Here is a 15,581-nt window from a genome sequence, read left to right as displayed (position 1 = left end):
TGGAGCTGTCATACCTCAGGTAGGATACATGCAGGGATATGCTAATCCAAAACAAAAAGGGCTCATGGTGAACTGGAGAGATTTAGTTCAATGATTAAGAGTCTGCTCTTGTAGAATACATGAATTTGAATTCCAGCGGACATGTCAGGTGATTCAACAATGCCTGCAATTCTAGCTCCAGGGGGATCAAATACCTTTGGTCTTTGTGAGCACCAGCATTTACAAGTGTGTGAATGCACAGGGGCGTGTGTGCACACATACACACACACACACACACACACACACACACACACACACACACACACTTTTTTAAACTAGCTTTAAAAATAACTGGCCAAAATTACTACTGAGTAATTCAGTAGGCCTTATTTTAGCAATAAAGAAATTAACAGCAAAAAGAAGAAGTGGGAGAGTGACGTTCAGATGTATCGATAGAAAGCTGAAATTATGAAATATAAATGAATATTTGATGCAAGGAGTGGTTGGAGGAGAAAGGTTTAAGAAAGTAGCTGGAGAAGAGAAGCATGAAGAGGAGGAGAAGAGCATCAAAAGCATGGAGATGTGAGTGTAGAAATCATGGCTAACCAGGGCTTGAAACTAAATGGCGCTAACCTGGGTTGATTCTAAAATTATTTGGCAATGTTGACTCCATTGTCTTTCTGTTCTTCTCCCCGCTGATTGATATTTCCAGGCTTCTTATACTTAACTAACTGATGTACTTAGGAGTAAGTAATTAATTCCTCAATTTACAGGTTTAGAAACCAAGATAAAATCATCTTTAAGATTAATTATAACCATGGTTTTGGTTATTCTGAAATAACATATGCTTGTAAATAATGGTTCATTTATTTAAAATGTGAACAACTTACTACAGAATGAACTTTGGGCGCTAGTATCCAAAAACGCAGTGGTCCTGAGAGGCCATCCTTCCATTCTTTCCTTCAAACCTTTTTTCCATAGCTGAGCCTGATTACCTAAGATTTGAGAAATAGACACTGGAATTGAATTCCATCAAGTAGCACACAGACTCTTCAAATCACTAAATATCTAAAAATCTCTAAATATCACTAAATATCAAGGTACACCATCAAATATAGATTAAAAGGCACCCTGAAAACATGTAAGGTACTTTACATTAATTTTCAAAGTAATTCTTATAGTCAAGATTCACAAAAATCACTTCACTCTCTGAAAGTCTTATTAGTGCTTGACATAATCTGCATTACTGAGATCCATTTGTATCAGTTTTTATACCATATTATAAATTCAGATGTCCATGCATAACTCTTTTTAGTAAATTCACCAGAATAAGTGAATTACACAAAATTTGAATATGTAGTTTATCTCCATAAATGAAGCCTCAAAACTTTTCTACCTATACAACATTGTATTATGCCACAATATCATAAACATATAAATAATACAAATATATATAAATCCTATGTATTGAGTATATTTTAATATAGGTGCATACAGAATATGAAATTAGTAACATATTAAATATAGTCAAGTTCCTCTTTATTGCTACCCCAAACCTTTTTAATTTTAATATAGTAGACAGAATACTTCATTTAAATTTCTGAATTTTTAGCTCTAGCTCAATCTTGTTCTCTTAAGCAATCTTATAGTTGACATGAATCATAGATGAAAAAACAATTCCACCAGAAAAGCAATCCTATCTAGAGATATAAGATAAATAAATTCCCAGATTATTTCTTGTGGACAGCAGAAATCTATGGAAAGTGGATTTGACAAATCCTGGATGGATCATGCTTTATATAGCGATGCTCCATTTACAGCCAGTACTGCTGAGTCAAGCTTGGTGGGTTCATTTTGGTCCTCTTAATCATCTCCCATTTTTAGAGACCCTTTCACTTTGCAAATATTTTTGTAAAACCCTTCTATGGTACTAACCAGATATTGATATATTTATACCATGCTGGTACCTGGCATTTTCTTTGGAAATTACTGAGCAGTGTCTGGAACTCTTTCAAGGTCGACTCCTTTTTTCCTTTTACTTGAACACATATTATTTATTCATTTATTCTTTCACATTTTAACCCTTTATATAATATATACATAATATACTTTTATTATGCTCTCCATGTCCTCGTTGCCTCCTCCAATTAATGCCGTCTTCTTGTGGACTTTTTTTTTTTAATTTTCCATTGGCAGACTTTTCTTTTCAAAAGCTCCCAATGTAACTGTCCTTGTTAAGTTTTTACTGATATAGATAGTATGAATCCCATGTAATTGTTGACTTCCTGCTGAGAGCAAATGCAAAGCTAGCTATGATGTATACCTCTTCACTTGTGCCTGAGATTTCCTATTAAAAGCAAAAGCAAAAAAAAACTTCCTAGTGCATAAAGAATGGAGAAATTTCTGCCTCTATGTATAGGGTATATGTATGAAGAGGGATGAGCAAATTACTTTGGAAAAAAATGGCAGGAAATATAGAATCTGAGTCTACCATTATCCCCATTGATAATTTCCCCCAAATCATAACATGTTAATAGATTAATATGAAGCACATTTTAGCCTCCAGCCTAAAATACTACCACAATGGTGTTACTCATCTTCAAAAGGAATTGTAATAACAAGTTCCCTTACCAAGCCTAGGACAGGTGTTTCCATAATGGTTCCTACAGTCCACACATAAACCATTCTCATACTCTTTGTACGACGTACAAGGAAATGAAACAAAATTGCAATTTGTTTCAAAAGCTGCAATAAACAAGTGAACTGCTCTCTGATGGTCACATTTTATGTAATTAACTCCTTGAGGGTGAGAAAAACAAGCAAAACAACTGTAAAAACACAGAACCAAGTTCAAGTGAATTAGAGAAAAACTGACCATTTAAGTTATATTAAATTCTATGTTCCTCCTAAATACAAAGCATTGACCACAATACAGTTACATCTCAACCTATTAAAAAAATCCCATTAAAACCTTAAATTGGGCATGGCTTTTTCATGAAATTAACAAGACATTTTCATAAAGTAATAAGCCATAAAGTATAGCTGTTTAAATTTAACAGTCTCTGAAAACACATGGCTACAATGTTTACTATTAGATACCTTTCCCTCTAATTTTGTACCTGTGAAATCTTGATCCAAAGTTAAACATGCCTCTGGAGTCAAGCAGTGTTACGACTCATTCAGCTCACTTGCCTTTGCAGTCTTTCGTGTTTTTTCCCTCTAGTTCGAACTTCTCTAGTCACACTAACATTTGATCACGTGCTAACCTGCCATGGTGCTGAGTGAGCCAGATTCCACACTCAGAGGCCATGGGCCACTCCGTATATGGGAAAACCAAGTGGTCAGAACTGACAAATTTGTGAATATGTAGTACTAGGTTGACCACAGGTGCTAAATTGTGGACTCAAACTCAAGCTCTGGGGTACTTTACCTATGTGTGTTTTTCTAGATGACTTAAAATTCCTCTTCATGTTTAAAATGATGACCTAAAATTGTTGCAAACACACAAAAGAGGTCTCATCCATGACCAAATGTTGGATACGCTAGTAACATTTGTATATTGAGTGGTATCAATTGAAATTATTTCTTGCCAATAACTCTCCTATGTCATTAGCAAAAATTATGATATCAAAATATTACCCACAGATTAAGAAAGCAAAATGGTGAATTATTTTCTCAGATCATTTTGAATCATGTATAACTGTACTCAGAATATATTATATGAAAAAATCTATTTTCAATAAAAGAAAAAAGAATGAAAATACTTTTAATTTACCTGAAAAAACTGTTGTAGGACAACCTGGCTGTTTTCTTCCTCCATTTGGGTAAAAATCTATATGTCCCAATGGCTCTAGAATGCCTAAACCTAGGGGGAAAGCACCCATAAAATTATAAGGCTAAAAAAGTTGTTTGAGCAACCATATATATATATATATATATATATATATATATATATAAAAGATCTGCTAGCATCCATTAAACTCGCTCCTTAGAAGTTTCCAATCAATGATAAATGCTGTTTTATCTTTGTTAGTTTCCTCTGTCTCCAGCTACTCTTGCACTACATTTTCAAATTAATTCTCATGAAAATCATGTGTTAATCATTTCACACATTTATTATCCACCTGTTTACTGTGGGCCAATCATGACACTTTGGGGGGACAAAAGGAAAATCTTTGTAGTAGAAGTGATGTGTGATAAAGAAAAATATAAGAGAAAGTAAAAAAACTATTTATCAGAGAGCAATATATGCAATGGAAAGAAGAAAAAACACCCAGCAAGGGTAGACCTTGCATATTTTTTAAAGTGGAAATTAAAAATGGAAACATATTTAATGTAGTTTGGCTAGAGAATTTCTCACCCAGCAGTTTAGAAGTTTGACAACTGAAATAAATAAGTGAAGGATGGAAAACAGAGAGTCAGTAGGATATCTGGGAGCAGATTGGGGTCCACAAAGAGAGTGGCTAAGATATAATGGGTAATGACCACCACACGAGGAAAAAATATCAGGTCATATGCAGCCTCTCGGGTCATTGTGATGCTTACTCCCACTTTGGCTGATGATGCCTTGGGCTTGTTGATGTTAGATTTACTCAGTGGTAAAACCTACAAAGCTTGCTGCCTTCATGGGGATAATTTGAGTTAGGGTGGCATGAGGCTATATGGTTATGAATTATAGGCTTCTATAAACCTGTAAATTTCCAGGGCTCTGGAGAAGGTTCAAATTCTGAACTCATTACCAGTATTGCAGTCTATAACCCAGAAGAGCCTGAGACAGGATATAAATCTCAGAAAACTTGGGACTATACTTACATATGAAATCTTGCTGCCAGATAAGATGGAAATACTTTAGCTTAGGGTACAAGCAGTTTTATGTTAGTGCATTCTTCAGATAAACATTAGTGTCTGAGTATGGATCAAGATACAGCAACTCAATTTGGGTAGAGCATACAACAGAATCCAGTAACGTGTCATGATATAGCAGAAACCCATGAAGCTGCTGGGCATGCACAGTATCAGAAGCAGACAGAAGGGTGTTCAATGTATAAAGATGAAGGCTAACTTAAATTATTTCACTAGAAATCCTTATACTTCAAAGAAGCAAGTGTGACTTTACTGTAGCAGTGGAGAATTCCTCTTCCAGCCCCATAACCTACTCACTTGTTTGATTTAAACAAAGAATTCTAGCATTCTAAATATGACCCTAGAACAGTGGTTCTCAACCTATGGGTCATGATCCTTTGGGGGTCACATATCAGATATCCTGCATATCAGATATTTGCATTACAATCATAACAGTAGCAAAATTACAGTTATGAAGTAGCAAGGAAAATAATTTTACAGTGTGTGGGGGTGGGGGGTCCAACACAACATGAAGAACTGTAGTGAAAGGCTCAGAGCATTAGGAAGGTTGAGAACCACTGCCCTATAATTCCTATTGAAGGAATTTCTGACATCTCTGTGTGCCTCAATCAACATGAATGTTAAAAACCAAGAAGCACCTGTTGGGACAGATCTCCCACATGGCAATGAATTCGGATAAAAACAGGAGGGCTACACAGCCATGAGGGAGAAACAACAGGTATTTATTATGAACTCACAAATGGTCCTTAAGGCAGGCATGCCACAATCACATGGTAGCAAGTCGGTTTGGAAAGGTTAGATCATTCACTCCTTTGGTTTATAGAATATATGTATAGCAGACACGGCCTCTTAAGTTTTTGAAATTAACTTCTCTTATTATTTTTAGGTTATCATACAAAGTAATGGTGTTTTATGGCTTTCATACATTTTATCTCATAATATTTGTTCTCATTTGTTTCCCTCTCAAACTGACCTCCCTGATGGTCTGCTCCTTCCCAATAGCGCTCTCCCTTCTCCTAGATAGTTAGTTGCCCTTTCTCCTTTCTTCATACATATTTATAACCATCACTATTTTACCCCTTCACCTCTGCCTTAATGTCCCTCTCTCCCCTTCTACAACCCCCTTTGTAGTTTGAGAACGTACACACACACACACACACACACACACACACACACACACACACACATAAATACATATATACAAAAGCATAACTTTAAGGATTTATTTTTATTGTTTTTAATTATTCGTATGTGAGTTTATCTGCATGGGCACAAGTGCACCCCACTGCAGGTGTCTGTAGAGGTGAGGAGTATCTGATTACCCCCTGGAGCTGGAATTATGGGGCGCTTGTGAAAAACCTGATATCAGTACTGGGAATCAATCCCTGATTCTCTGCAAGACCAGTACATGATCTTAACCAGAGAGCCATCTCTGCAGCCCCCACATACATAATTTTAAAACTACATTGGGGGAATAAAAGAAAGAGGATATTTGTCTGTGTTTGGCTTATCTTGCTTAATATAGTGATTTCCCTTTCCACCCATTTGCCTGCAAAATGTCATGATTTCATTTTTCTTTATGGCTATATAAATTTCCATATGTGTTTATCCATTCATGGATAGACTGCTTCTATTTCCTTATTATTATAAGTAGTGCAACCATAAACATGGCTATATAACATACATGCAGAAAATATCATTGAAATGAGTTTGATGAGTTTAACCAAGAGACTCAGTGATGTGTAGAAAGAGTTTAGTCGATGTTCATATCACCAGCTTTTAATCCAGAAAGACATCAAAGTCAGGTGCTGCCCGCCCCTCCTAACTTAATAAACTCACTCATCCAATCAAAAAAAGCCTCAGGTCAGTCTCAGTAATTTTTGTAATGAATTGTCCAGCATTTTCTAATCAATGGTACCAACACCCCGTTAGAGAGCATTATAAAGACAAAGTCAATAGAGAAAGTGTCCTCTCCTCATAGAAAAGCAGTCCTTATCTGTGGTTTTAATGTTGTGCTAACTCCAGTTGGTATACATCACAAGAGGAAAATGAACAGTAAACTAAATAGCAGCATTGAGCATAGCAAGAAATATTATCAAGTCGGTGACTGCCAATAAAATAAAAACAATTATTTTAAAATGAAATTTCGATGTTTTACAATGACGAGATGCTTCTCAAAACCTTAAAAGGAAATAATAAATAAACACAAGGCAAACAATACCAGAAGTCAATGCAAAAACAAACAACACACACACAAAAAAAAAAAAAAAAAACCACCTCATTAAACCATAAACATTTTATCCACAGCTCTTCCTCATCTTACAGACTCTTCCTCGGGATCAGATCCACATTCCACATTTTGCTTTCAAACACAAAACCCATTGAAACTTATCCTTTTACCGTCGGAATCAGTGTGGATGACATCTACAAACTTTGCGTCTGTGTAATCTAATCTACTGTCTGATGGTTTCCCAGAGAATTGTGGTCCAGCTGGGTCAAGGCCTGAAATGCAAAACAGGAACTGTCAGTCTAATTATGCTGTACTACTTCATTATATTTTACACTTGAGTACTGTCAATTATAAATATAAGTGTCTACAATTTTAGTTTAAACATGTCCAAACATATCTAAAATTATTAAACTTGACAAGTGACAAGTGCCCTCATTATTTAAATATTTATTGACAACTTTCAAAGGTGGTCCAAACATGGGAGAAATATCTCAGCAGAATAGTGTTAAGATATTTTTAGTATTCTTATCGACGGAGCAGATGGAGTAAGCTATGAAACTTTGTATTTAATAGTAACTGAGATTCCCTCCTGATTGAGGAAAAGAGCTAAGGAATACCATCTGGACCTCTCTTGAATTATTCTCCTTACTGACCTCATCCTATATCTGTCTATAGGTCTAAAATACTTTTTAGATACCAATACTATTCAGATTAATGAATGGAATGAATTTACTATTTTCTTAGCATTCACCTCTCCCAAGAGTTTCCTATACATCCTTAAGGGGAAAATGTTATAAATTCGATGAAATACAGATATTATTCTGTAGAATAAATTCTAAACTGAAGTCCTACGATCATGACTTCCTGGTAGCAAAAGGATTGGAATAAAATTCAGTCCCTTGAGGAAGAGACACCCAGTTTCCCAGACCCATGTAGCAGAAGGAAAAAAAAAACTGACTCCCACAAGTTTTCCCTTAACCCACATTAATTTATAAATTAATGTTATTTTAGCTATTGTTCATTTCACTCTTCTATTGCTCTTATTTTATTTTAGCCTGCTTGACAGAATACCCCACTTCTCTCTTCTTCTAAATTTTTTGAATGTAAGAAATCTGTATTTTCGATCTTTTAGACTTTCGTGGCATCAGAGCAACAGGTAAGTGAACACCTGCGTCAATACGAGTAACGTCATCTCTCCTTCCTTTTATGAAATTGTATTAAGACAATGCTATCCTTTATAACTAATTGGAATTATAAACATTCTAGTGATATGGATATGGATAATTGCTTAATAAACCTGACATAGAAAAATGCTGTGGGATGTTCTGTATGGCAAATGTGTTGCTGATTGGTCAATAAATCACTGATTGGCCAGTGGCCAGGCAGGAAGTATAGGCGGGACTAACAGAGAGGAGAATTGAGAGCACAGGAAGCTGGGTGAGGGAGACACTGCCAGCCGCCATCAGGACAAGGAAGATGTAAAGTACCGGTAAGCCACAAGCCACGTGGCAAGGTATTGATTTATAGAAATGGATTAATTTAAGCTGTAAGAACAGTTAACAAGAAGCCTGCCATGGCCATACAGTTTGTAACCAATATAAGTCTCTGTGTTTACTTGGTCGGGTCTGAGCGGCTGTGGGTCTGGCAGGTGAGAGAGATTTGTCCTGAGGTGGGCCAGGCAGGAAAACTCTAGCTACAAATGGCGCCCAACGTGCTGGCAAGAGTTTCCACCTAAAACCTGAGGAAAAAGATTCTAAAACAGAGCTAAAAACAGTTCCTAGTTGTTTCTCTCAAGTTAGTGGCAGCCTGCGTGTTTGAGCTACTGGCGGGTTCCTGGCATGTGCGCTTGACCTGCAGTATGGCAGGAATGAGGCCTCTGCAAGTGGCACATTAAGCTGCGTGGTAGATTTAGCCTTTGCTAGTACAAAACAAAAAAAAAAAAAAAAAAAAAAAAAAAAAGAGGTTTCTGGGCTACATGCTGCTTGGATAAAACCATAGACCCATGATAGCTCCCAGAGTCTGTGGTAAAGTATTACCGCCATGTTGGGAAGCTGAGGTGGGTGGAGCCAGCAGCCATAGCACCATTTCAGTCTTACAAATGCTGCAGTTTAAAGCAATAGATTCACAATAAGACAGATTCAGATGTAATAGTTTACAATGTGTGTAAAATATACATAGACTTCAAAGAGACAAAAAAGGTGATATATACAGTTATATAAACAAATACATAGTTTTAAAAAATAAAGTCTTTAGAGAGACAGTAAAATTAATATAAAAAATAAGCCACATAAAGATAAATATTACACAGAGAATCTGGATTGTGTTGTCTTTGGGATTCTTAACTGCAGAGAGATATTTTATTGTAAAGGAAGCTGAGTTAAACCAATATGTATATTTTAAAGATACCTTGACTTCAAAATTTGGATATAAGGATATGTTGCTTTGGAAAGGAGACTCTGCTTTTGTTCCCACAGAAAGCCAAAGGCTATGGATTTGTTCCAGATTAAGATACATCAAGTTTGACCAGCCAAGACCCCCTGAAAGGTCTCCGATGACACGATGGCCCAGATGATCCAACATCCAGAACCGTTTCAAGGCGACTGGCTCAGACTACACCCTCACGGACTACTCCATAATCCTAAAATTTTCTTTGTGTCCCCATAAGATACAGCGCCCCCCTCCAGCAGGAAGTAGTAAGAGAAGCTATGCCCAAATTCCCAAATTATATGTAATTTTACTTTGTTAAGGTTAAAACCTTCCTTTTTGAAAAAAAAAAAGGGGGGGGAGTGCTGTGGGATGTTCTGTATGGCAAATGTGTTGCTGATTGGTCAATAAATCACTGATTGGCCAGTGGCCAGGCAGGAAGTATAGGCGGGACTAACAGAGAGGAGAATTGAGAGCACAGGAAGCTGGGTGAGGGAGACACTGCCAGCCGCCATCAGGACAAGGAAGATGTAAAGTACCGGTAAGCCACAAGCCACGTGGCAAGGTATAGATTTATAGAAATGGATTAATTTAAGCTGTAAGAACAGTTAACAAGAAGCCTGCCACAGCCATACAGTTTGTAACCAATATAAGTCTCTGTGTTTACTTGGTCGGGTCTGAGCGGCTGTGGGTCTGGCAGGTGAGAGAGATTTGTCCTGAGGTGAGCCAGGCAGGAAAACTCTAGCTACAGAAAAAGGATGGAAATCTGTGTGAGCAGCGCGTAGTTGCTGCCTTTAACTACAGTTAAGTTCACCATGTGAATCTGAGTGAACACGAGAATGAGGATGTCTCAGACTTGAATAGCAACTACTGATTGGTCGAGTGCACCAGAGAATTAAAATTAAAATTCAACAGTGCTTGTGAGAATGAACTATGTAGTTAATATTTTTAGCTAATAAATAAATGATTTTTTTAACAGAATGGACCAAACTTTTCCATGTAATCTTTGATATTTAGATAAAGCTACCAAACTCAACACTTGCTTTTCTTGTTCATCATAATCACTAAGGAAGAATTAACAATCTAGGAAAAAGTAATATTTGAATATAGTTTGTAGCTGTGCCTTCAGGTTTTAAGTAGAATAAACGCTAGTGGGTATAATGTGCTAAAATGATAATTTTTTTTTTTCGAGACAGGGTTTCTCTGTGCAGTTTTGGTGCCTGTCCTGGTGTCGTTAGACCAGGCTGCCCTCGAACTCACAGAGATCTGTCTGGCTCTGCCTCCCGAGTGCTGGGATTAAAGGTGTGCACCACCACCACTCAGCGTCTAAAATGATAATTTTACAAAAGGAAAAACAAATAGCTTTACCTGTAATTCTTCCAAGTTGACCGTGAAATAGTTTTCCTACAAAACCACTAATATGAGCCCCTAAACTCATGCCTATGAGATGAAAATTGTCAAGAGATGCTCCATGGTTCTGTAATGGAAAATACAATGGAATAATTTTAATTTGAGTAATCACAAATCATTCCTAATATATTGACATTCTCTGAACTTCGTTATTGATTCTGACTTTGTATATTTCTGGGACATAAGGAAGGGGACTTATAACTTTGAAAAGATAAAGCTTTGCTCAGCTTGCATCACGAAATATCTGATTTTCCTCTATTCATTTCCAGTAACATCATTAAACTTCACCTGTGGATTTAAATTTTAATCATCCATAATGTAGAGTGAGATCTATAAAATAATATTTAGTTATCAAGGCATTTAACAATCAAATAGTAATAATAGGCCTGATTGGCTGCTTATTTTGTTTCTGGGTACCTCAACATGTGCTTTGTAAGTTTCATATTTAATATTCCTGTTTGCCCTTTGAGTTATTCATATCCATCCTATTACTTAAAACTCTGACTGGCACATATTAAATACTAACTAAGTAACATTCAGTGAATACCCATTTTACTAAGGAAATAGGCTTACAAGTTAAAGTCGTGTACAAAGCTACATATATGTGTTTTAAGTCACAAAGTCTGAATGTTTGTGCTACTGAAAATTAATGTGCCTAAGCTCCTAACCTTTAATGTTATGGTCTGTGTAGGGAGTGGGTCATAGAGAAGGTGATGATATTACAAAGCTGGGGCCTTCAAGAATGGAGCTAATGTCCTAATAAAGGACACCTAGAGAAGCTTATTTGGTTCTTCCATAGCGCAAAAGTGCTGTAACATGATAGCAACTACGAACCAGAACCTGATGCTTAACAGATCCAGAATCCACCAGGCCCTTGCTCTTAGGCCTCTTAGTCTGCACAACTGTGAGATATGAATGTCTTTGTGTACAGAGTCAGTTTAGAGTGTTTATCATGGTGGCTCAAACTGACTAAGATACAAGCCTGGATCAGTTTGACTACAAAATATATGCTAGCCTTCTTCTGTTTTCCTTTCCGAGTATATCAATGCCTCTTAGCAGAACCAGTAAGAGTATAAAAGTCACTCGTATTTGGAAATGCTAAGATGAAGTGTTTTGGACTTAAGGTGGGTTCCAGGATTGCAGGTTACATAGCAGCACAGAAAAAGAATCTAAGGTCAGTGTGTGAACATCTGTTTGCCTCAGGTAGTTAGTTTTGTGAGCTCACTGAGTGTGTGGCTTTTCCAGCAGACTTCCAGGGAGCTGAAAGGAGTTAGCAATGGTCCAGACTACCCAGTGATGTCTGAAGTCTCATAAAATGATGTTGAACTTTCACCATTATTGGAGAGCCAGAGAGGGACTTTCCTAACACAGAGAAATTCTATTCTTCAAATCCCTCCAAGCAGTGTCCCCAAAGCTGAAGGAGTATCTCTCCAAACATAAAGCTATGGCTACTCTTTTCCCAGCTCCTATAAATCCTTTGCAAGCAAAATCCTACGATTTTCCTTAAATTATCTACTTAACTCATGCTTTCCACATTAGGAAGTTTTTGTTTATTAGCTAGAGACGATCATAATTCAGGGAAAAAGTCAATTATTCAGTTTTACACATGTTCAATTTCCTCTGTGTCAATTATTTCCTCTACTTCTCTCTTGGGTCATAATGTTTTTAAAATTGTCGTTTCAAAAATAATAATGAAAAACCATTTTATTCACAGATAAGTAAATGTCATGTCTTGATTAAGCATATACACATTTACATGTGTATAATGTATATTTCTATATAAATTTACAATTCATGCAACAGACAATCGAATTTTATTATTTTGTGTGTATAAACAAAGAAACTTGGCAGAGAGGCGAAGTGATTGCTCAAAGTCACACAGATGAGAGGTGACAGACTCGAGCTTTGATACCCTCCAGTCTGACTCCTGGTGTGTTTGTGTTAAGCATTTGTGTTCCACTTGTTCAACTTAGCATAGGTTTGGAAGCTCATTGTAACAAAAATTCAGACTTCAAAACCAAGAACACCCAAAGAAATCAAACGCAACCTTTCTTTCTCTGAAAACCTTACTGTCACCACCAGTTCTCAGGACAGATAGGAACTACCCTAAAGGTTGGCATAGTAAACAAGAATTATGCACCAAATAGATAACCTGAAACCAGCCTTGAATCTGATTGATGCAGCTCAAGGGCAGCAGAGCTGGAGGACACTGAGTACTACATTTAGCCTAATACAAATTAGGCTAAATTGACTGTGAATTGTTCACAAAAGCTTTACAGAAGTGTACTTACTTATTAGAAATAAAACTGTTTAGCTCAACATTACCTATATTAACACAAACCAAAATAATATGGTATCATTTTGCTTATAAACTTAAAATAGTGAAAAATTCCTTCTAGGGCATATACCAGCACTTGAAAGTGTGAGGCAGAAGTACCTTCAGTTCAAGCTTAGCCTTGGTGAGAGAGCAAGAACCTGAGAAGAGAAAGAGAAAGAGGAGAGAAAAAGAGGACAGAGAAAGAGGAGAGAAATTGTTCCAATATTGATGAGTGTAGACATACAAAAGTGGGAATGGACCACTTTCCAAATGGTTTTCCTTTTATATTTACCAACTGCCATTTGACTAACAACAAACACATCAGCCAGCTCTTAGAAGAGATGACTAAAACAATGTACTGAAATTACAGTAATGTCCACTCTCCACACAAGATCACTAATGCATCCTGAATTCAGGGTTTGAAAGAGCTTTAAATTTTTAATAGTTTAAAATAAAAGGGTTTTCACATTTAAAAATCATATAAAATTATTTAGAGTAGACAAAGCAAGGCTAAAAAGATCACTATGTCTACGGCAAAGTTCCAACTGCTTACGGAAAAAAAATCTCTTAATTCCATGGTGTCACATAACAAACTGTATACTGTGTAGCATGTATACATTCAATTTTTCAGACTTACCAAAAGACTTTGAATTGACTCACTCAAATACTTAGCAACTAGTCTGGTGTTTTTAACAGCTCTATTGTAAATGAATGTTGTAGCACCCTGGTTCCAGTCTACAACAATGAGATTCACATCTTCGTGTTTCAATAACACCTTGGTAAACTTATGAAGCCATGCTGGGATGGAGCCCAGGGGTCTGTATCCATGAATGATGCAGATAGTTTTCTTTGACGGGTTGAAACGGACATTGAGAGAGTTATTAGACTCAAACAGAGGTTCTGCGCAGCTTACACTGTCCCTTGAGTACAACATCAGAATTATCTTTAGTTTGGGGGAAAATAAATCTCTTAAGGAAGTCATTACATTTAATTTTGAGAATTCAAGACATGTTTTCTTATTCTCTGTAAAGAAAAAAAAAGTCAAACTGAGCATTAGGATAAGATTGCCGTTTTATTGGTATAATATTATACAACTGAGCAGGAGAATTCTATTTCATTAGCACTTTAACATGATTTACTGAGCATCTACAGGGCTAAAGCTGTACACAGGTGAAGCAAAAAGACTTCCTGAACTAGAAGTAATAAAAGTAATGACAAATATGAACAAGTGTAATAGGTCAAAAATTACAAACATCCATCTAAAATAAAATAGAATATGTCACACTGAAATTACTGCGGTTACTAATCACATGGGAAGGTCAACAATAACAGTAGATAAATTGATTGTGAGTTTTTCACAAAAGCTTTCCAGAAGTGTACTTACTTATTATAAATAAAACTATTTAGCTCAACATTACCTATATTAATACAAACCAAAATAATATGATATCATTTTGCTTATAAACTTAAAATAGTGAAAAATTCCTTCTAGGGCATATACCAGCACTTGAAAGTGTGAGGCAGAAGTACCTTCAGTTCAAGCTTAGCCTTGGTGAGATAGCAAGAACCTGAGAAGAGAAAGAGAAAGAGGAGAGAAAAAGAGGACAGAGAAAGAGGAGAGAAATTGTTCCAATATTGATGAGTGTAGATATACAAAATACATATATTGAATGCTGAGAGAATGCAATGATAAAATCTATTAATCGACCCATCCTAGAACAAAGGCCAGAAAGTGAACTAACTGAAAATTTACAACAGCAGTGATCTCTGTAAGGCAGTGAAATAATGGCTGATTTATATTTAGCTTTTCATAGTTTTCCAGAATTGTGAATTATTGAACAAGCATAAGCATAAAAGATTTTTTTATGAGAGCATAAGTTTGTACTACTTCTAGAACATTAATTTGGTAATTCTGTTTAGGAAATAAATTTTTCAGCACTTGTCAAATACTTTAAAAGCATTAGTAAACTTGAATCTCAGTGATTCAAACTTAAAAATTGAGCACAAGAAAACAAAAGAAAAGAACTAACAAAATTATTTTAATATTGCACATAATATACAATGCTTATGGTAATTATAATTTTGAAAGTACAGATTCATTCATGCCACAGTAATTTAGAGGAAAGAAGCCAATTAAGAAGCTGTAATATTTGCACAATAACAATGGATATGCAGTTAGAAGAACTTTGGTCCTGCATATATAGCAAGTACCAGAGCAAAAAGAAGAAGTAAGGAGGAGCGTATAGACCCATGGTGGCTATAAACTTACTATGCTGAACAAATTGTATGAGTCATGCACATCCACCTCATTTATCACCAAGTTTGGACAAGTGTGAAATATAATCAAATAATCCAAAC

General features: G+C 36.1%; 1 protein-coding gene across 1 annotated transcript in view; it reads right to left on the bottom strand.

The window, feature by feature from the left end:
- Positions 1-15,581, bottom strand: part of Lipi (lipase I) — a 37,289-nt gene that overhangs the window by 12,864 nt on the left and 8,844 nt on the right. The window contains exons 3-8 of the mRNA XM_059277526.1: positions 13,861-14,246; positions 10,865-10,973; positions 7,243-7,344; positions 3,755-3,844; positions 2,611-2,778; positions 870-974 (exon numbers count right to left, since the gene is read on the bottom strand). Of these exons, the coding sequence (XP_059133509.1) occupies positions 870-974; positions 2,611-2,778; positions 3,755-3,844; positions 7,243-7,344; positions 10,865-10,973; positions 13,861-14,246 (960 nt within the window). The remainder of the gene's footprint in view (positions 1-869; positions 975-2,610; positions 2,779-3,754; positions 3,845-7,242; positions 7,345-10,864; positions 10,974-13,860; positions 14,247-15,581) is intronic.

This window comes from Peromyscus eremicus, chromosome 12, assembly GCF_949786415.1.
Source record: "Peromyscus eremicus chromosome 12, PerEre_H2_v1, whole genome shotgun sequence".
Taxonomy (NCBI): domain Eukaryota; kingdom Metazoa; phylum Chordata; class Mammalia; order Rodentia; family Cricetidae; genus Peromyscus; species Peromyscus eremicus.
Note: the sequence above shows the minus strand (reverse complement) of the source record. Positions and strands in the feature narration are given on the sequence as shown.